General features: G+C 39.3%; 1 protein-coding gene across 1 annotated transcript in view; it reads right to left on the reverse strand.

The window, feature by feature from the left end:
- Positions 1 to 21,178, reverse strand: part of Gpc3 (glypican 3) — a 337,098-nt gene that overhangs the window by 143,951 nt on the left and 171,969 nt on the right. The window contains exon 3 of the mRNA XM_036174731.1: positions 2,649 to 3,343. Coding sequence (XP_036030624.1) covers positions 2,649 to 3,343 — 695 coding nt within the window. The remainder of the gene's footprint in view (positions 1 to 2,648; positions 3,344 to 21,178) is intronic.

A 21,178-nucleotide genomic window follows, 5' to 3' on the forward strand; every position in this document is an offset into this window, starting at 1 on the left:
ATAACAGCAATGAGGCAGTATACATATGCTTTCTGGCTTAGTTCAGGCATTCCCAGGGGATGGCCGACTTCATGCTCTCATAATTAGATGGGAGCTGGGAGCAATCAGGCCCTTAATGGCCAAAACAGAAAGGGACTGCATCACTGAGCACCTCTTGACAGCTAAGGCCTTTCCTCCTGAATGATAATGACACAAAATGTACTCCCCCTACTGTATGTTAGGTTTGTGCATGAGCACACACTTACATGTACATGTACCTAAAATGCAGCAGGTTTGAAAGCCTGAAATAGCTATGCAATTTAAGTTCAGTATGTCTGCAAAATCCTAATGGTGCTTTTAGAGTGAAAGTCTGGAAGGGTCTGCTGGGGGACAAAGTGAAATGGAAGAAAGAATATTAGAATGCAGCACCAGAATACCTTGGATTCTGCTTCTGTCTCTTTTATTAGCTAAATAACTCTGGGTATGCCTCCTGAGACTTTATTTCTTCATTTTCAAATGAATGGGATTAGACTAGCTCATTTCTCACACAGTCTTTCCAACATTCACATCATAGGAAATGTTCACTATGGTGGAATTTATTCAGTTGCAGGTCCAGCTACCAGTGAAACTATGGCATATCAAGGCTTCAGAACTATTGTCTTGGGAAGTTATGAATGCCTAACACCTGACAAAAGTTCTATGCATAAAGCAGATGTTCATGTAACAAACCTGCATGTTCAGACATCTTCAAAACAGAGCACTTAGTTTTTTTCCTTAATTGTTTCCTTTTGTTTTGTTTTGTTTTTCTCCTTTTTTGTTTGTTTTTGGAGACAAGGTCTTATACTAACCCTGGAAGTCCTCTCAAACTCCAGATCTTTGTGACTCAGTCGCCTGAGTACTAGGGCTATGGGCATGTGGCACTTGTGCATGCCTACTTCATTTATTTTGTGTTTAAGAGCACTGGGGGAAGGAAACATGCTTTCCAGATCCATTATGCTATAGTCAAAAACAATTCACCTAGATTACCTTGAAATACTCACGCATCTTGCTCTTAGTCTTCTTACTTTCCTCTTACTGTAGACATCTCTCACCCCAATGCCCTTGGTTGGTTTTGGACACACAGTGGGCCCTCAATCAATGCTAGTGAATGAGCATATGAATGCACTTACATTTCATTTTTCTAGTTCTGTGCAATTGACTTTTGCATAAGGTCCCAGAATCTGGCCTCAAATTATAAAGCAGTCAAGGGAATAATTAGCCACTGAAGAACACCATCGTTAGATAGGGCATTTCTGTTCATTTTACTATAAAATATTTTCTCAGCAAATGGGTTTTAAATGGCCAACACTGTGAATGGGGCAATTAGAGGAGCTCCATAAGTAGCCATGCCAAGGGTTGTAACATTTCTGTCCTCCTTCCTAGTTTAATTCACCAAAGAAACCAATTACCCCTATCACTTTGCACTTCCAGAGTTTAAAGACAAGGCTAACTAGCCCATGCTGCTCTCTACATTCTGGATAAGCAATGGCTCAGAGTACACAGCAATGCACTGGAGAGAAGCTAAGAGCAGGAGTCAGGAGGCCAGCCAACCTGGGTTTGAATCCCAGCTCCTCCCATACAAAAAGCTTAGAGCTCTTGGAAAGTAAAAGGTCTCTAAGCTTCACCTCTCCTATGTGCAATGGGCACAATATTGAGACCCATCATATGGATGACTGTAATATATTATGATGCATGCTGGCCAACAGAGCACTTGATGTGGAGCAAGAGCTCAACAATAGTAGTGTATTTTGCTGCCATGCCACATCCTCCTAGGAAGCTGGTAGCATTTAAGCATCAATCATTGTCTTAAAATGACATAGATGGAAGCTCTTGGCTGTATGTTCTGCTCTACATCAGAAGTGGCTTTCTCTTATGGTCCTATGACAAACTCTCCTAGGAGTCAAGCAAGCTGCTACCTCACTTGCAGAACTGGTCCTCTCCCATAAGTCTTAGACTGCTATAATTAAGGCTGCAAATAGGAATGTTGGGGAGAATGGATGTTTGGCTTTCTTATGGCCCTGTTTGGGTTAGGTTACTAGGCACTTGTTTTCTTTAAAGTCACTCTTCAGAATGGCAATGTGGTATATGCAATGAAGACCACAGAGATAAATCAGAAAGGTGATGACAATTGAATGAAAATCCTAGTTTCTGAATCATGCCTCTTCCACTAACTATGTAGCTGGGTGTGCAACATGCAATTTCACTAAGCTTTAGTTGCCTTGTTTATAAGAGAGAGGAACTATCAGAGTATTATCATAAGGATCATGATAATAACAATAACAGCTAACAAAGGTTTACCATCTATCACAGAGATGCTAAGTGTCTGAATACATGCTACTCCTTTTACATGAATTCAAAAAAAAAAGAGACTCATTAAGATAAAATTAGTTCCCAATATTCTACAGCAAGGAAGTATGTGGAGCTAGAATCCAAAGCCTGGTATTATGACTCTGTAGCCTGAAGTTTTAACATGTGGCTTACCTCTGTGAGTTCATTCAGCCCATCTGTCATCCTTGCTTGCTCGGTTTTCTTTCTCTATTCTTCTATCAGTATCTGCTGCTAGGGAGGTCACCCCACCCAACACCACAATGAAGGACAGCCCCCTTAGAAAACTGAAGAGAGATACTTACAGTGGTGGTCAGCTTGCCGCCATTCTTCTGCACATACTGGATGGAATCATGGAGGGTGGAAAAGAGTCCGAGCAGCACATTCTCCATGTCGTAGATTCTGTACATGCCGTTCACGAGTTCTTCAAGAGACAGAATGTATTCTCTCCAGTACTTGTCTATCTCCACCACACCTGCCATACAGCCTTGCATGACCACATTGCAATAGCCACCGCAAGGCTTCACCATCATCAGTCCCTGGCAGTAAGAGCAGTACCACATTCTGGTGAGCATACGGCCACAGTCCTTACTGAACTTGAGGTGATCAGTAGTGTTGATTACTTCAATTCCGAGATTCAGGGCTTGAAGGAAGATTCTAGTGACTTGCAGTGACTTGGAAACCTGGGTCATGATAAGCTTGGGGAAACTACCAAATACTTTCAGGTCACGTCTTGCTCCTCGGAGGCACTCGTTGATGTCTAATACTGACTCGGGCAGGCCGGGATTCATCATCTGGGTATAGATGACTGGAAAGAGGCTGTCAAACAACTCATTGACCATATCGTCTACATTGATATCAGAACCCAAGATGTAGAGAGACACATCTGTGAAAAATTCACCCACAAATTCAAAAGCTTGTGGAGTCAGGCTGGGGTAGTTGTTCTTGAACATGGCATTGGTATAGTTCTTGGCATGGCGAACAACAATTTCAAAGGCCTCTGTAAAACAGCAGAAAAAAAAAAGACATACCACAAATTAAAGCATGAAATCCAGGGTATAAATGAATTTGCTATGTCTCTGTTGCTTTTGGTCATTAAGGTCCATTTGCTTTAAATAATTGACTCACATTCATTACTGGCATTACCTATATTTCTGCAGTTGTTTGCTCCCATAAATCAATTTTCCTTTCTGAATGTGAAGTCCAAGCTTTGATGTGCACATAAATTCTTAAACACACAAATTGTATTTCAAATGACAACAGCCAGTTTTCAGTTAACATTTCAGCCTTTCATGACAATATTGATTAAAACTTGGCTAAATGAGAAGTTATTTCTCTTTCTCTCACTGATTCATTCAGTTAAAAAGAAATTGCATTTAAGAGCATTTCATTTTTAGACAGAGATAAATATTTGACAACAGACCATAGACTGTATAAACTCATATAACAATTTGAGCCTGTTCAAACCCAGGAGAGGCAAGTTATTACCTAAGAACAAAAGATAACCCAAATTCAATCACTTTGGGTAAATTTTCTCCAGATCACTTTAAAGGGAGTTGTCTGACAGATTGCCAGACATGGAGTCACTGACTGGGTATCTGGGTGGGAAAAACAATCCATGCACTTCTCCATACATGTGGTAGTGACAATGACTGCAAGCCGAACATCTGGGAGGGTAACCGTTAAGCTTCGTTGGTAAGCTCAGCTTCCACATGGCTTGGAAGCCTCATCCAGTCTACAGAGACCACAAATTCAAGATTACATCTGCTGCTTCAGCCCCTTGGCATAAAGCCCAATTAGTGTCACTGCTTTGAGAGAGAAAGTAGTAATGTTGTACTATCCCATTTTCCCAAAACCAAAATGTTCTAGATACAAATTATTCCAAATAACCATAGTGTCATTTTTATATGAGAAAAGAAAAAAAAACTACAACAAAAGATCTTTTTAAAAAGAAATACAAGAGTTTAAAAAGAAAAAAAATAGCCAAGTTTCCTCATATTTTACATTGGTACTTTCAGTTCCTTCTAAAATGCAAAGGTCCATGACAGATGCACTCTAAATGATGCCAATTCATGAGCCTTGAAAATTCAATTATTACTACCTTTGGACTACTAAAGAGACTGTATTCCTTGGGATCACTTAGCCCACCATTTCAGTCACCTGTGGCAGAAGTGAGTTCTAGGCTGAACAACTGCCATCTGCCTCAGACCCCTCACAAGGCAGAGCTCACTACCTAGATTCTTCCCTGGAGCTCATCACATCCCCAGCAATGTTGGAGAGGTGCCAGTGTGATTTTAAAGAGTTTCCAAGCCCACTAGAGAGCAAAAATGAATTGAAATGAGAACTTCCCAATAGACCAAAGTTTTTGAGCATGTGTGGACTGGCTATGGGTCTGAGCGCAGCTTCCGCACCACTGGGAGGCACCAGTGTTTGCTCTCTCCTTTCACTTTTCAACTCTCTGACCCCAGAGCAAATTCTTCCTTTCTGTCAATTACCACATGCTCACGTGTTTGTTTTCTTTTGTTTAGAACATTAAATGATTCTTAGAAACTTTATCTTACAACAGTCTTCTTAGCTACACTTGTTACTGTCTTCTCCATCTTTGAATCTAAATGCTGAATGAAGCTATGCGATCATCTAGCCCAGCGCAAAGGGCCAATCACTCAAATGTTTAAAAATCATCAGAAAATTTGATATTTTAAATTATTTATTCATCTTAACTTCAGGTAGAAATGTATTATATATTAGGCTGTCTCAGGTGCTACGGATATATAAGCTATATGGACATTAGTGATATACCATCTTTGGCTCAGAAATATTTACAAGTGGCCAAGCACAGTGGGTCACTCTTAGAATCCCAACATTTGGAAAGCAGAGGTAGAAGTTCAAGGCCAGTGTGATCTACACTGAGACCCTACATCAGGAAGAAATATTTACAGGCTATATAGTTTGGAGATTATAAACCATGTACACGACCACTATGACACCTAGTTTTTACAAAAACCTTTCTGAATTTGGTATTCTCACCCCCGATTTAACAGATGATGAAATTGAGTCTCAGTGGAATGGACATATTTCTCTAAGGTCACACAGTTGCACAGCAGAAGCAATCAATTCCAACCAGTGTCTCTAAGTGACAGTTACACCCTAGCTGCCCTCAGACTTGCAGTCTACACACATTCTCAAAACTCTTTGTAGAAAGTTAAGTTCTATTTTAAACTCATCATTTTCCCATCGGCTTTCTCATCTCTGAATGAAAATGTACCAAAAGAAATTGAAACCCAAAGACCAATAAAGCAGAGCAGCACTTTCACCTTTGCCTTGGGGCAGCATGAAGTAAGAGAAGGGAGAAGACCGCTTCGCAGATGGGTTTACCCATATAGGTCTCAATCATCCAGGCCACTCTAAAATGAATTCTCTGGGAAGCGAATTTTACCTGAACTGTGCTGTACTCATTCTCTAATATACAAGACACACGGCAGGAAAAGCCCACAGATCCTCCCGCCAATAACATTTCTTTTTCAAAGCTCTGTTGCTAGCACTGCTGGATCAATAGAAAAAGAAAATTACAAAAGATCATGAACTCGTCTACAGAAACAACAACAACAACACATATTGCAGGGGGAAAGGGCCCATATTGAACATCAAGATCGGATGTGCTTTCTACAGCAGAGTCTACATCTCACAATGAACTTGGCACATCTATGAATTTGGCTCAGTTCCCTTGCTTCTGTACCACATGACAGCAGACCAAAGCACAAGGGCTCAGGTAAAGGTTTCACAGGGTCTCATAGGAAGCAACACTAGGTGAAAAGAGATGCTCGGCTTTCTTCAGTCACTTCGGGGTTCATGAAATAAAGTCTAAGGCAGGAGTAAACGCAAGGAAGGGTAAGTCCATTGATAACACAAGTCAGATAACCATGTATACTTTAACTAGACATGATTTTCCTCTTTCTCTTCACTTGGATGAAGTGAAGAGTTATGTCCAGTCAACACTAGAGTAAATCTAGTGGAATCAGAGCTATCATGAAGAATTTGTCACCGAAAATATCCACTGATTTTTACAATCTACAGATTAAAATAAGTGGATTTAATAAGCCAAGACCTGCCCAGATACAGAACCATTTTATCTTTATTGTCACTATATTTTATTGATTGATTGATTGATTGATTGAGTGTGTATGTGTGTGTGCGAGCCCACACATGTGCCAAGCATGCTTGTGGCGGACAGAGAACAACTTATGGGAATCAGTTCTCACATTCTACCATGTGAGTTCCAGGGATGAGGATGGAACTTAAGTTGTCAGGCTTAGCAACAGGCTAAGGCATGTCACTATCCCATTCCCTAGATTTCTGAATATTCCTATCACCATCCCAATCACCACGGATGCTAGTGTTGCCAATGTTCTCCTTAAAGTTTGATACTCCATGACAGACACAGTTCTCCAGACATGATTTCATGGGAGAAGTATACAGATTCTCTTTAAATAGTTCAATAACTTCTACCCACCCCCACTCAGGACATATGGTCTACCACTGCGGCAGAATGGCTAGCCTTAGTATATGGTGCTGTGTTTCTGTGTTCAGATTCACACTAAATAAAATGGGCTTTTATGTGCCTTCTTGGTAGTCAGCTGAGTATATTTTTTAAAAAGGAGAATATACTTGGGGTTGAAAGACAAGAAAAATAAATGAACCATGGAATCCTTTTCAAGGTCTGTAGAGTAAGCAGTTGTTATAGAAACCAGTTATTTTTTTGAGGCAGTTTTTCCAGCACTACAAGGATAGCAAATACTTTATGAGAACGTTTTTTCTAATGCTCCTAGGATGAATACTTCATAATGGCTTGGACTGAAAACAGGCTTTATTTTCAAGTACAGGTACTTGGATGGAAAAGGAAAACTAATCTTTCCTGGGCCCCTGCAAGATGCATGCCAGAATCCATGGCACACATGCTTCTATCTATCTTCTTCTGCACCTATGACATAAACACATGTTTGGAATCATTTTTTAACAAGGAAACTGAGGCTCAGAGGTTACATGAGCTACACAAGTAATATTTCTAGTTGGATTCCAGGGCCTCAATTTAAAAGTAAAGACATTTAATCTTGATTAATTGCTGCAGGCTGAATGTGGATTAGCTTCATAGCTAAAATCTCTTAGGGGATAGGGAGATAGCTCAGTTGGTAAAGGGCCTGCTGTAAAAGCATTAAAGATCTGAGTTCTATCCCTAGAACCTATATAAGAAATGTAGGCATAGTGGCCTGAGTTTCAATCCTAGCTCTGGAGAGGTGCAGTCAGGAGGATCCTTGAGCTTGCTGGCTAGCCTGTCTATCCTACTTAGAGAGCTCTAGACTAGGAAAGATCTAGTCTTCAGAAAGCAACAAACAAAAACACAAGCAGGAAAGCAAGCAAACAAATATCCCCCAAAAGTAATACGGATGATGCCTGAGAGATGACTCCCAAGGTTGAGAGATGACTCCCAAGGTTGAGCTCTGCTTCTACATGCATGCGCGTGCGCGCACACACACACACACACACACACACACACTCACACACGAGTTAAAAACTCCTGAGGTCCCAGCCTTACAGATCCATTATCCTTCTCTGGATTCCACTCCATAAATGACACAAAGTTTTACAATGGAGATCCAAGAAAAATAAAACTCACCTTTTGAGTACAGGAGGGAAAATTAATTCATGTATTCTCCATAACAATCAAGGGATATATAACTTTACCAAAGTATTGTGTAACTGGAGGAAACTGCTTAATAACTTGGCCTCCTGTAGCTTTTACAGGGTTTCTCTGTATAGCTTTGTGCCTTTCCTGGAATTCACTCTGTAGACCAGGCTGGCCTTGAACTCACAGAGATCTGCCTGCTCTGCCTCCCAAGAGCTGGGATTAAAGGCGTGTTCTTAAAAAGGTTCTTAACCTTCCTAATGTTGTGGCTCTTTAATACAGTTATGGTGACCTCAAATATATGTTGTGGTGACCCCCAGTCATAAAATTTTCTTCATTGCCACTCCATAACTGTGATTTTGCAACTGTCATGAATCATAATGTAAATATCTGTGTTTTCTGATGGTTTTGGGCAACCCCTAGAGGGTTAGGACCCACAGGTTCAGAACCTCTGGTGTAGAGCAACAGCAGCAGACACTGGGATATCTGGTGGGAATACAAGATGATACAACTACTTTAAATGACAGATAGGCAGTTTCTTATGAACAAAAAAGATTTTGATCATGTTATGTTGGGGAATATTATTTTAAGGTGTGTTACTTTTGTTACTTTGCCTGTCTAAAGCACCTGATGGTCTAATAAAGATCTGAATGGCCAATAGCAAGGCAGGAAAAGGGATAGGCGGGGCTGGCAGGCAGAGAGTATAAACAAAAGAAGAAAAGATATGGAGGAGGAGAAAGAAGTAGGAAGACTCTAGGGGCCAGCCACCTAGTTACACAGCAAGTCATGGAGTAAGAGTAAGATTTACAGAAATAAGAGAATGGGAAAAGCCCAGAGGCAAAAGGTAGATGGGATAATTAAAGTTAAGAAAAGCTGGCTAGAAAGGCCGGGCATTCATAATTAAGAATAAGCCTCTGTGTGTGATTTATTTGTGAGCTGGATGGTGGGTCCCCTCAAAAAGAGCAAAAATAACACAATTTTATCCAGAGATTGTGCTTCCCTTATCACCTACTTGATTTTTCTTTCAAATTTAAAACCATTTTAAGTAAAATCTATTAATTTTTGACAGTGCCAGAACTTTAGAACTCAGTCTTTGATGGAACTAGTGATGAGAACCACTGAACACAGATAAGTCACTCCCTCTTTTTTCCTTCAATCTGCTTGACATTTCATTCATGAAAAAGGGAGTTTTAGTATTCAATAGATGCCATATGACATCAATGTAATTTTAGTTGGAAAAACCAATGCAAAAATTTAATGGACCAAAACACCCAAACAGGTAACACATTCCAATGTTATTTTTTGAATACTGAATGGTGTTTTAAAAACCAGCCACAGAGAAACAAAAAGTTTAGGATGAAAGTGAGAGTTTTAGTTTTTGAAAATAGTTCATAGAGAAGACACTAAAAACATTAGTTCAATTTCTGTTGTATTTTCACGTGCTTTATAATTCACATTAATTTAACAAGAACTTAATAAGCTTAGAAATAAATTGCTATTAAATATGTCATTTATTTAGGCATGACTATGACCAGCCTATAAACATAAATACTCTCAGTTTATTCCTTTTACACACTAGGCTGCTAAACACAAGGTACATCAAGAATATAAGAAATGCATTTTCATGATATTACATGTATCATTAGAGATAGGTGAGATAGATAGATAGATAGATAGATAGATAGATAGAAAGAAAGAAAGAAAGAAAGAAAGAAAGAAAGAAATGGATGAATGGATAGACAGATAAATAGAAGAATGATAGAGTATAGATGGATAGAGTAGATAGGAAGGAAGGAAGTAAGGAAGGAAAGAAGGAAGGAAGGAAGGAAGGAAGGAAGGAAGATAGACGGAAAGACAGGTAAATAAATTTTCCTCCAAAGGCTATTACAGACTAGATAAGACAATTAAAATGATTTATTGTAAGGGTCCTCTGAAGCAAGAAGTAAAAATCTGTACTAGAAAATTTATGAGCCTGCAACAGTTGACCACACTTTTGCCCCATTAGCCCAATTAGTTCTTATCATTTACTGTCCATTAGTTTTCCTAAACAACTACTTTGCTTTCACCTTCTGGACTCTGTGAGTCATGTAACTCATAATTTTTCCCTCCTCACATTTTTGACTAGAAAGCTTACAGCTAAATTTATAGTCTCCCTCTATCAAGCATAATAAACTTCATGCCATGTGTTTTCAGTCATAACCTTCCTCTATCTTTCCTGGCTTGAGTGCTCCTGGGTATTTTAGTTATGCTGCACCTCATTGTTATTATGTACAGTCATAAAGAGAATTTAAAATTCTTTGGAGAATAAAGTAGAATGCAAATAAACAAGTAGGTAAATAAGGACATGGAGAAAGACAGACAAAATACTGTTGCAATAATGTAGTCTCATGGCTAGAGTAACAATTACAGAAGCCTTTCAAATTATAAATGGGTGGGGCCCTTTTAGGAACTCACTAGCAGAAGCTGTCCTCCCCAGCAGCTGCCAGAGTGCTCTCTTTATTTACACTTCTTTCCACCACATATGAAAAACAGGAGTTAAAGCCGGGGGGTGATGGTTGCATGCCTTTAATCCCAACATTTGGGAGGCAGATCTCAGTGAGTTTGAGGCCAGCCTGGTCTACAAAGAGTTCCAGGACAGTCAAGACTGTTATACAGAGAAATCCTGTCTCCAAACAAGCAAACAAACAAACAAACAAAAACAAAAACCTGGAGTTAAATGTACCTAACGATTTTAAACTGAGGTAGGCTTTAGTATGAATGGCTTCAACAGGGCTAAAATGCTTGTGTTCACATGGATATAGGAATAGGACATCCCTGGGAAACCAGAGAGGTAGCTTGACAAAACAATGCAGGAGTTTTTCAGAGAAAAACCTTTTGTTACATTGATATAGCTTGATTTTAATAACAATTTATCCTGCAGAAGTACCCATTTGATTGTGGGTACACCAAAAATAGTCTTAGTTATTGTAAAAGACTATTGAAGCCAAGCATTTTTCACATTATCAACCTGATGAGCTTTTTCTAAGACATGATCCTTAGTCTTTTTGCATTCTTCTCTGTCTTCCAGGATTTCATTTGGACTGGCCAGATCTCAACCCAATCATGATTATTCAAGGTCTCCATGGCTAAGAAGTGGCATCTACTAAAAGAGGCACCAGGGTCATAATCTCAGAACTCCAGTTCATTCTTTACAAAACAAAGTGTAGGCCAGGCGTTGGTGGCGCACACCTTTAATCCCAGCACTCTGGAGGCAGAGGCAGGTGGATCTCTGTGAGTTCGAGGCCAGCCTGGTCTACAGAGCGAGTTCCAGGAAAGGCACAAAGCTACACAGAGAAACCCTGTCTCAGAAAAAAAAAAGTAAGTCTAATGCTATCCAAAGAAGTAAAGTTTTGCAGTTTCTTCAAGAATTTACACACTAAATGGTTATGGCCTGATCACTGAACCATTACCTTGAAGATTCTAAAGAAACTAAGGAAAAGATCCTTCTCCAGAGACTATGGCAGGGCACATGGATTACTAGATACAACTGTGAAAATAATGGCTTGTTTGGGCTGAACCAAAACACTACAACAGCCTATCATGTCATATTCTAGGTCTGGTTTTTGTTTCATCAACTTCTGAAGATTTTGCTTTATAATCTATTATCATGATTCATGAACCACATGTAAGTGTTTTCTTCCTTTAGGTACTTGCTAACCTAAGCTTAGAAAAATAAAAATTAAAAATATGCCTTTTGGGGAGAGAAGATACTGAATGAAAGGTTCTGTTCCATCCATTAAGAGGGTGTAGTGTCATTTAAAGGTCAGCATGCAAACTTTCCTGTAGTGACTTTAGCTAAGGAGAATCTCTGTTTCTGCTTGATGTAACCTAAATTATTGACATGAAGAGCAAACTACTTAGAGGATCTTCTGTGTTGTTAGGCCATTTAACATGTATGTTTTACACTGCCTTCCTTCTTTAATTGCTTTGACATTGAATTACTATCCTAAGTAAGGTCAATTGCCAATGGTTTAAGTGACTCTTGTTCTGTTAAACCACTTTTTTTAGTTTTTAAAAAATTGTACGTGTATAGGCTCTTTGCCTGCATGTAAGTCTGCACACGGCATGTGTGCCTGAAGCCTACAGAAGCCAGGAAAGGGCATCAGACCTACTGGGACTACAATTGTAGACAGTTGTAAGGTGCCATGTGGGTGCTGGGAATCAAACCCAGGACCTCAGCAAAAGCAACAAGTTCTCTTAACCACTTAGCCGTCTCTCAATCCCCCCAACCCTTGTTTGTAAATGAGGCTTTTGTCTGTAACTTGCTAGCAAGGATTCCTATAGAAGTTTGCATTTCCAATAGTACTTCACAGCCAAAGCTGTAGTGACAACAAAGCACCAGTTATGGCTCTTCTCAATAGTTACTTGAAAGACAAGTCCCCTCTTTACTCCCATCCGTAACAAGAAGTACCAGATCGGAGCTGCCTTAAAAGCTGCACATGAATATTCTTCTGAAGGCATAATTAACTCAACAGGTACCTCACTGAGCTCTCCGTATAATGTTCTATTTAGCTTTTATAGAGAGCCATGAGACTCCCATTCTGTTCTCCTAAGTAAGAAAAGACTGGTATGTGACCCAAGGCCTAAAATTTGTTGAGACCCTTGTTTCTCCTTCTGCCCATTAAGACATATGACCAGTCTAAATATCAACTGGCTAGGCACCTAAATAAACACAGGTTTCTGTCATTTTGTGATGTCAGCAATATTAAACACTTGCTCAAAAACTAAAGTACAGTTATGAGCTATTGTAGTTGTCCCATTAGATTGATTGCATTACTTGTATAAATATTTTTTCATTTAATATTTACTTAATGCATACTATCTGCTAGACTGTGGATAGAGCACAAAACTGCATAGTCCCTAAAGGCTTGTACTAGTCATAGCTTAAATATAATGGTATATAGGTCACTAAGTCACCATATCTGTAAAGTAACTCGTATCATTTTAGATGTTGGAAACTGGTATTCTGTTTTAATTCTATCCCTCCTTCTCCATCGCTGAATATCAGTGTGTGTATGTGCACTGGTGCATACATGTAGCTAAGGGAAACATTATTATCCCAATTTCACACATGAGCTAGCTAAAATTAAGACTGGATCTAAGTCATAGAGCTATGTGGTTCATGGTAGCAGCAATGGAACACAGGACTCTTGGCTATGTGCACAATGCTGTTACTGTTATTTCCATCTCCTTCCAGGGTAAATACTAAATGGCACTTGAGATAAGCTTCAGGAATAATAAGGGACTAGCAACCTTGGATCACTTACTGTGTCAGATCATATTTTAAGTGTTTTATGTGAATTAATTCATATAGTTATGTAAACTAACCTATAACAAATCTTTACTGCTTTCTCCACTTTCTAGTTATGAAAACTGAGCCACAGAGAAGCTGAAGAAGTAGAAAAGCCAAGATGTGAATTCATGTAATCTCAACCCACAAAACCACTATACACTACTGCCTGAGAAAATATATACACCCATCTAAGCTAGAGGGATGGCTCATGGATAAAGTGGCTCATGGCCACTCAGACATAAGGACCTGAGTTCAGATACCCTAAGAACCACATAAAGCCAGAAGTAGCACATATCTGTAATTCCAGTGCTCTTACAGAAAGAGGAAAAGGCAGGGATAGGAGAATCCCAGGAAGCACATGAGCCAACTAGTCTGGAGTATGCAACAGCAAAGAGAGCCAAGGTAGAAAGACAACCAACATGCGAAATTGTTTTCTGACCTCCACACATATGCCATTTCACACTTGTCTGCTCTTCTCCTCCACCCACATAAAAAGATGCATCTGTGTATCACAGCCAGTGTCCATTTCTTTTTTCCTTTGTGTTGGCTGAGCTCTCCATAAGCTTAATGCTTCAGTTGCTTGGCTACCCAGAATCTACCGAATAGATAAGAAATAATTCCATGACGTGGATAAAATGTGAGGAGTATGGCCAAGCTGACTCACTGCACTACTGACAAGAACAGGAATTTCTTTAGAAATAGACTGCATGTGGTGCCTTCCAGTCACAATGAAATGGGAATTAGAAGAAAATCAGCAAAAGGGGGTTATTGATAGGAGCAAAGGACCTGAGAGCTCTTGTGTAGCCATAAAATTATGGTATTTAATTGAAAAGCTAGTCTTTGTTTTGTTTTTAAAGTCAGGCCTTCCACTGAATTATAGGTCCTTAAAGGGGCTACTGGCAGAGGAAGGATGGAATGGCTAGAATCTCGACAGTTGTTAAAGACTCAGTCTCCAGGAGGATTCAGCATGAGACTTAAGGAAAATGAAGACTGGAGTATTTGTGAAGCCTGGAGGAGTTTGAAAGCCTGTTCTGGTTAACTCGGAGGGGAGAGAGCTACTTAGATGCATTCACTGAGCTCTGGCAGCAGGCAGTCTCAGTAGTTAGAGAAGTGCCACCCACAGGGGCTCCAGCCAAGTTTAAGGGCAGGTAGGAAGTGCTGCCATCCAAAGGTCAATTGTATAACTCTCCTGTGAGCTTGTCAAAGGGATGGAATTTTACTTTTAGCAAACTGCCCTTATAGTCTGTAAACATCACTGTTCTTGTGGAGGATCCAGATTTGGTTCCCAGTATGCATATGATGGCTCACTGAAGCCTGTAACTCTAGTTTAAGGGGATCTGATGCCCTCTTTTGGCCTCCTGGAGCATAAGGCACACACAATGTACTCTTACAAATAAATGGACAGGCAAGACACTCAAACACATTAAAATAAAATAAATAAAATCTTTTTTAAAAGTTGTGTTTGTAGAAGCTGAGAGTAGAACGGTGGATGTTATATCCCAGGTGAGAGCAAAATTTAAAAATTAAAATTAAAGGATATAAAGTTTCAATCATATAAGATGAAAAAACCCTAGAAATATAACATATATTGCCTGTAGTAAATTTCACAAAGAGAGTATATCTTGTGTTTTAATCATAAAATGACAATAAGTCAAGAATGTCAAAGAAAAGTTTTGAAGGAATGGATATACTTATGGCATACATTTTGGTCATGGTTTTATGGCTGTGCACTTATAACCAAATTAACCTTCAAATGTTTGCTTTCTGTATGTCAGGTATACACCAGTAAAGTGAAAAATTAGATAGTACCATTGTGATCCAGAAGTCAGGATATCAGATCTTTGTAGGCCTGAATAACATAGTAATTAGTACTTGTTCACACCTAATCAATGGAGGCTATGCTACCACCTGAATTATTGACGGTAGCAATGATTAGAGGCTTTGCCACTACCTAAGTAGCCTATGATGCAAGTGAAAATGGCAAATAAATTAGTTCAAGCCAGGCATAGTAGTTCATGCCTATAATTCCAACACTTGGGTGGTGAAGACAGGAGAATCGGGAGTTTGAGTCCAGCCTCAACTACACAGTGAGGCCAGCCTGGGATACATGAGAGTCTGTCTAAATAAATGGCCCCTCGCCCAAGAAAAAAATGAGTTAGAAAATGTATTTTATTAAATAGTCAATTGTATTTGTTTTTAACAGGAACAACATTTCTTAAGATTCTAATATGTAATCCAAAGTCCAGAGTCCTCTAAAGTAAATGGAATGTTCCTTGGATCCAGAAACACACCATCTTCCTCACCAAGCAATGTCTTAGCTGTCTTACTATACTATGAAAACTATTACATGTGAAGTTAGGAATTACAAACCAGGTGAGCTGATGGAATTTGATGCTATGAACAATCTTGAACAGTTGATGACAGTAACAAAATGGTTAGACAAAAAGAGGTGAAGTAACAGGAAGTAGAGAGTCAGTAATGCAGGCAGCCACCCTCACAAATATAAACACTTGATTCAGCTTCCCTACTTTATATTTTCTAAATATGCCCTAGCAACCATTACATGCGATGCCAGTCTTGGAGAAAGTCCCAGGTTCTGAGTTAAAAACAGGACAGTGGATAACTAGTACTGCCTCTCATTTGTAGGGTTACAGACAAGGACACATTTTGCTTCCATTTGTCTCCAAATTTCTGATAAACTCCAAGATGTTATTTGCATAAGACCACAGACCATAATTTCAGAACTGTCTGTGACAAGGCTCTAAACTGAGCTCAGCAGAGCTTCCTGACAAGATGTTTTTCTTTTTTCCAAAATTCTACCCCCAGCAGATCCATCAGCTCTTCTGGTTTTAACTCACTAACGTTACAGTTCATGGTCTTTACAGTTCCATCCAGACAGCAGAATCTCTGCTTAGCTGATCTGCAGGGCAGAGGACATTTGTTCATGAAAGTATTGCATTACTTTTATATACTTGCAATTCTAAGAAGGTTTTGGAAGTAAATGCAACTGAGTGAGTAAACAAACCTGCATTTTTTTGGATAACTCATTTCTTAGAATTTTCTCTTGTTTTTAGGCTATTTTTGGTGGTGGCTGAAGCCTTCACAATTGCTGCAGACAAAAATTCAGCTGGTACTAAGCCTCAGAATTCAGTTATTTTGGTGCTAAAATATGTACCAATGATTATATTGCTGAGGCCTAATGAGATTAAGTGATACACCTCCCAGATCATAATGGTACCTGTACTTTTCACTTTATTGAGCTATACTTGACATACAAAAAGCATATGCTTGTAACTAAATTTCCTCCGTCTTTACTACCTTATCCCTCACCCCTATAAGCACAATTTAATATTTAAATCTGAAGGGAATAGGGAAAAAGGATTAAATAAGGGAAAAATAGTTCAAACCAGACAGATGGACAAGGGAAATTTTATACTCATCATTGAGAAAGGAAATCTAGCAACTGATCATGCCAGCATCATTTCTGTATGTTCTCAGTGCACTGACATTTTCTGGGTTCAAAGGCAATAGCTCCTGAATTACTGAAAGGCCTGGACACTATTTTAAAATAATGCTTGGAGTGATCTGATGTGTAAAGTGGCTTTCTGCCAAAATGACCTTTGCCATAGCGCTACATTCAAGAGGGCTTTTTTTTTTTTTTAATGGGCATTCAAAATGCTGTAATTTGGCAATATGCCTGGAAAGGGGTGATTTTGAGAGTAGGGGTTTTAAACAATATCACTACAATACAGCTACAGTTGCCTTGCCTAATGAAGTCTTTTGCTCCTGTTGCTTAGCACTTTTCTTAACCGTGCCTGGGGGGCCCACTTATGCAGGCTTGGGGTTGGGGTGCCCTCGATTCCAGCATAAAGGAAGGCACAATTGACTGCTTCCTCTTCAGTGACAGCACTCTGCCTGACCCAAGCTATACCTTCCAAATCCTGGAGAACTGGGGCATTGGAGTTGACATCACTGATAATTCTGTCTAGACTGAAAAAAGAAAGCAGTCCCTTCAATATGTTATTGTGTGGTGATATATTGTGTACCCTAATAAATTTGCCTGAAGATCTGAGAAAAGAACAAGCCACTAGATTTAACATAGAGACCAGGCAGTGGTGGCGCACACCTTTAATCCTAGCACTTGGGAGGCAGAGATCTGTCTGGATCTTTGTGAGTTCAAAGCCACCCTCAACTACATGAGATTGACTCAGTCTAGGAGAGAAAACAGAGCCAGGTAGTGGGGGCACACACCTTTAATCAAGAGTACTGGGAAGCACACATGCCTTTAATCCCAGGAAGTGATGGCTGGGCGGAGAAAGGTATATAAGGCATGAGGAGACAGGAGCTAAAGGCTTTTCAGCAGAAGTGTCCTTTTAACTAGAGGCTTTTTTGGCTGAGGAAGCTCATTCAGCTAGAGGCCTATCGGCTGGGGCTTTTTCAGGCTGAGGAGCTGGTGAGGTAAGAGGTTGTGGCTGTGGCTTCCTCTGCTTCTCTGATCTTTCAGCTTTTACCCCAATATCTGGTTCCAGGTTTTTTTTATTATGAGACCATTTCAGAATTTGGACAACATTATTGTCCAAGTCAGAGACTAAGAGATGAAATTCAATTTTTTCATTTCCTAAAATCTCCATCTGGGAGTCAATAAAGCCAGCATCTCCAGCTCAGAATGGCTAAATCCAGAGGGTACAAATCATCTGAGCGTGGAGGGAAATAAGAAATAGTTGTGCTATACAATTCCAGTTTACCCTGACACCAATGCTTCATGGGAATTTTGATGTAAATGATGTTCAAAGCATCCATATAATGGGCCAATAATTAGCTTACCCTTTGCACTGTATCTTTGAACTTTTCCAGACTGTTCAGATCTGAGATTTTACTTCAAATTCTAACATACTTCTTTTCCATGTGTCCCTTTGCTCTCGGTATTGAACTTGTTCTCCTTCCCCCATGTCTCAAAAGAATGCCAGATAGAGGGCACTGAATGTTTCCACATAAAAAAAGAAATAAAATTTACCTGTCAATTCTCAATGCTTATTAAAGTGCAATGGTATATAGTGCACATTTTTTTTAAGCGTTATGTGGGTCAGCTTACAAACTGGGTACCAAACTTGATTGGGCCAGGTGGAAATGTTAATTTATTTGAAAATAGGTAAACCAAAACAATGACTGATGAATGGTATCAGTGTGTACAAACATCAAGAAAGGCTGGTTGGTGGCAAGCAATCTGGAAGACGTATTCCCTATCATTCTTGCCAACATAGTTGGACTCATGTTTCTCAGTTACTGTGTTTGGACTGATAGTATCACCATCCACCATCCCTCATACACACATTGTGTCATTTTTTTTCCACCAGATTGAAATGAATATTCATTTTATTCTCAGACTACCATGGAATCACTGGAGGCAGTGCTGATATAACAATCTAGGCTACCATCAGCTAATGGGCATCAGCAGATAGGTTTCACAGCGATGATTAAGTAACATCAACAATGACGATCATGCCAACCAATTGTGTCAGCACTGCACACTCATTTGGACCAGGCACCACTACTACTCTAAGCCTTTTATTTACATTTTATCCTCACAACCATCCAATAAGATGATTAGGGTGATTATTCCACTTTAGAGATAGAAAAATGAAGGCACAGGAAGTAAAGCTAAGTTACTAAAACCCTCACAGTCCCTAAGTGGTACAGAGCTGGAAATCAATGGGATTATTCAGCATTCTTCTCGAACATTCAATATGAGAGGTCAGCCATTCTCCTTGGTGAAAGAGAGCACCAATTGGCATATTCATTATTAATGAAATTTAAAATAATATAAAAAGAGGGAATAGATCCTTAAGTACAAGGCTCTGGGGAGATGGCTCAACAGAGAAACGTACTTGCCACACAAGCATGAGGGCCTGAGTTTGATCTCAGATCTCATATAAATGGTGGCATGCAATAGGAACCTCACTGCTAGAGAAGTGGAGTCTTGTGGAGCCTTAGGCCTCACTGGCCAGCCAGTCTAGCCTTACCAGTATGCCCTAGATGCCAGTCTAAAACATTTAGGTGGACAGTTCCTGAGGAGCAACACCAGACGTTGATCTCTGGCTTCTCCACTCATGCATACACACATGCACATGCACCTTTCCACACACAAACATGCACAGCCTCCAACACACAGAATTAGTAATAAGGGCAGAGTCTAGATGTTCTGTGTGCCGAATATGAAGAGCAGAAGTAACTCACAAATGTAAAAGGGGGAAAGTCTCCACAATTCCTCTAACGAACTAAGCTCATCTCCAACGGCAGAAGACATGTTAGGAAAAGAGAAGCACTCTACAGACAGAAGAAGTCTTCCTTCTAAAGAAAAGACTTCAGAGCAGAGCAGCTGTTTGCTGGAGATGGACACAATGTTTTGGGAATGAGCAGAGCTATATTTTAGTTAGACCCACTACATAGTATGGCAGCTTTCACACGCTAGTTCAAGTTATTTTTTTATTTCAAAAAGAAAAAAAGCTAAACAAAGGAAAACTCAATAATAACAAAAACAACAACAAAAAACCTAAAAAACAGAGAAAAACTCAAAATCCCCAACACAGCATTATAAAGGAGTCTAGATAGAGAGTATTTTACATGTGACATTCATTTTCTAAGATATTTTTTGGGTCCATTATCTCTGTTTTGATGAGTAACGCAGGGAAATTCATCTTGTTTTCATATGACACAGTGCCAGCTCAATAAGCCACCTGTAACCATGAATAGGTCACTTTCTTTCTCTAGCCCTTAGGAAAACATGGCTAACTAAGTGTGAAAATTCCTTCAAGCTCTACAATTTCATAATTATGTGCAATTTCTTATCAGTTTTATGGTAGGTGATATAGTGTAATAACCACATAACAGTATACCTTAGTATCTTACTAAGATATGTAAACTCATAAACAAACACACACACACACACACACACACACACACACACACACACAATATCACAGACAAGCACACACAAAAAATAGCATTAAGGTGATTTTGGTTTTACTCTGCAGGATCTTAAAAATAGAATCAAAGAAAATTAATTGGCTGTCACGCTGGCTATAGAAAATGCCATTAGGTACAGAGTTCGGCTCTCAGTACAAGAGTACAGCCTTCTCTGACAAGGAGATTCATATCAAGCATGCTCACAGAAGGCAATGTTTAGAATTTTAAAATGTCCTGGGTTTGGAGACTCAAAACTCAATTTCACTGTACCCCATAAATATGTGCAATTACTCTATTTCAATCTAACATAAAATATATTATAAAATCCTCAATTTTGACCATCTCCCAGTTGATTGAACCCACAGTAAGTATTAAGTTCTCCAAAAGCTGTTAGAAGTGTCATACCATGATGGTACCTGCAATTCCTGTGGGACAGACCCTCACGGAGTCTCCCTCCTGATAATCAACATGGAAAGGGTGCTCCATAAACATGGAATCAAGGCTAACTCAGGTTATTGGATTTCAGTGTTTAATTATGGCATTATACTAAAGCAGACCTTTAAAATATGATATTCAAAATAAAACATTGTATCAATAACTAGCATTATCGAGAAGTTTTTTTATGTTTCAAGTACTACGGTAAATGAATAAATTGTGTTTTTACTCTTACAAACTTTTATATAGGCCAATTATTAAAATTCTCATGTTAGACATATCCTGAGGCTTTGAAAAATATTGTCATTTCCCCAAAGTCCTGCAGCCAGAAGTAAGCCCAAATCAGTCTGGATTTAAAGTGGTTATTTCTGTTTTAATGATCACCTTGTCTGAGCCTTGCCTAGAAACTCAAGAAGGCCACCTCT

This window comes from Onychomys torridus, chromosome X, assembly GCF_903995425.1.
Source record: "Onychomys torridus chromosome X, mOncTor1.1, whole genome shotgun sequence".
In the NCBI taxonomy this organism is placed as follows: domain Eukaryota; kingdom Metazoa; phylum Chordata; class Mammalia; order Rodentia; family Cricetidae; genus Onychomys; species Onychomys torridus.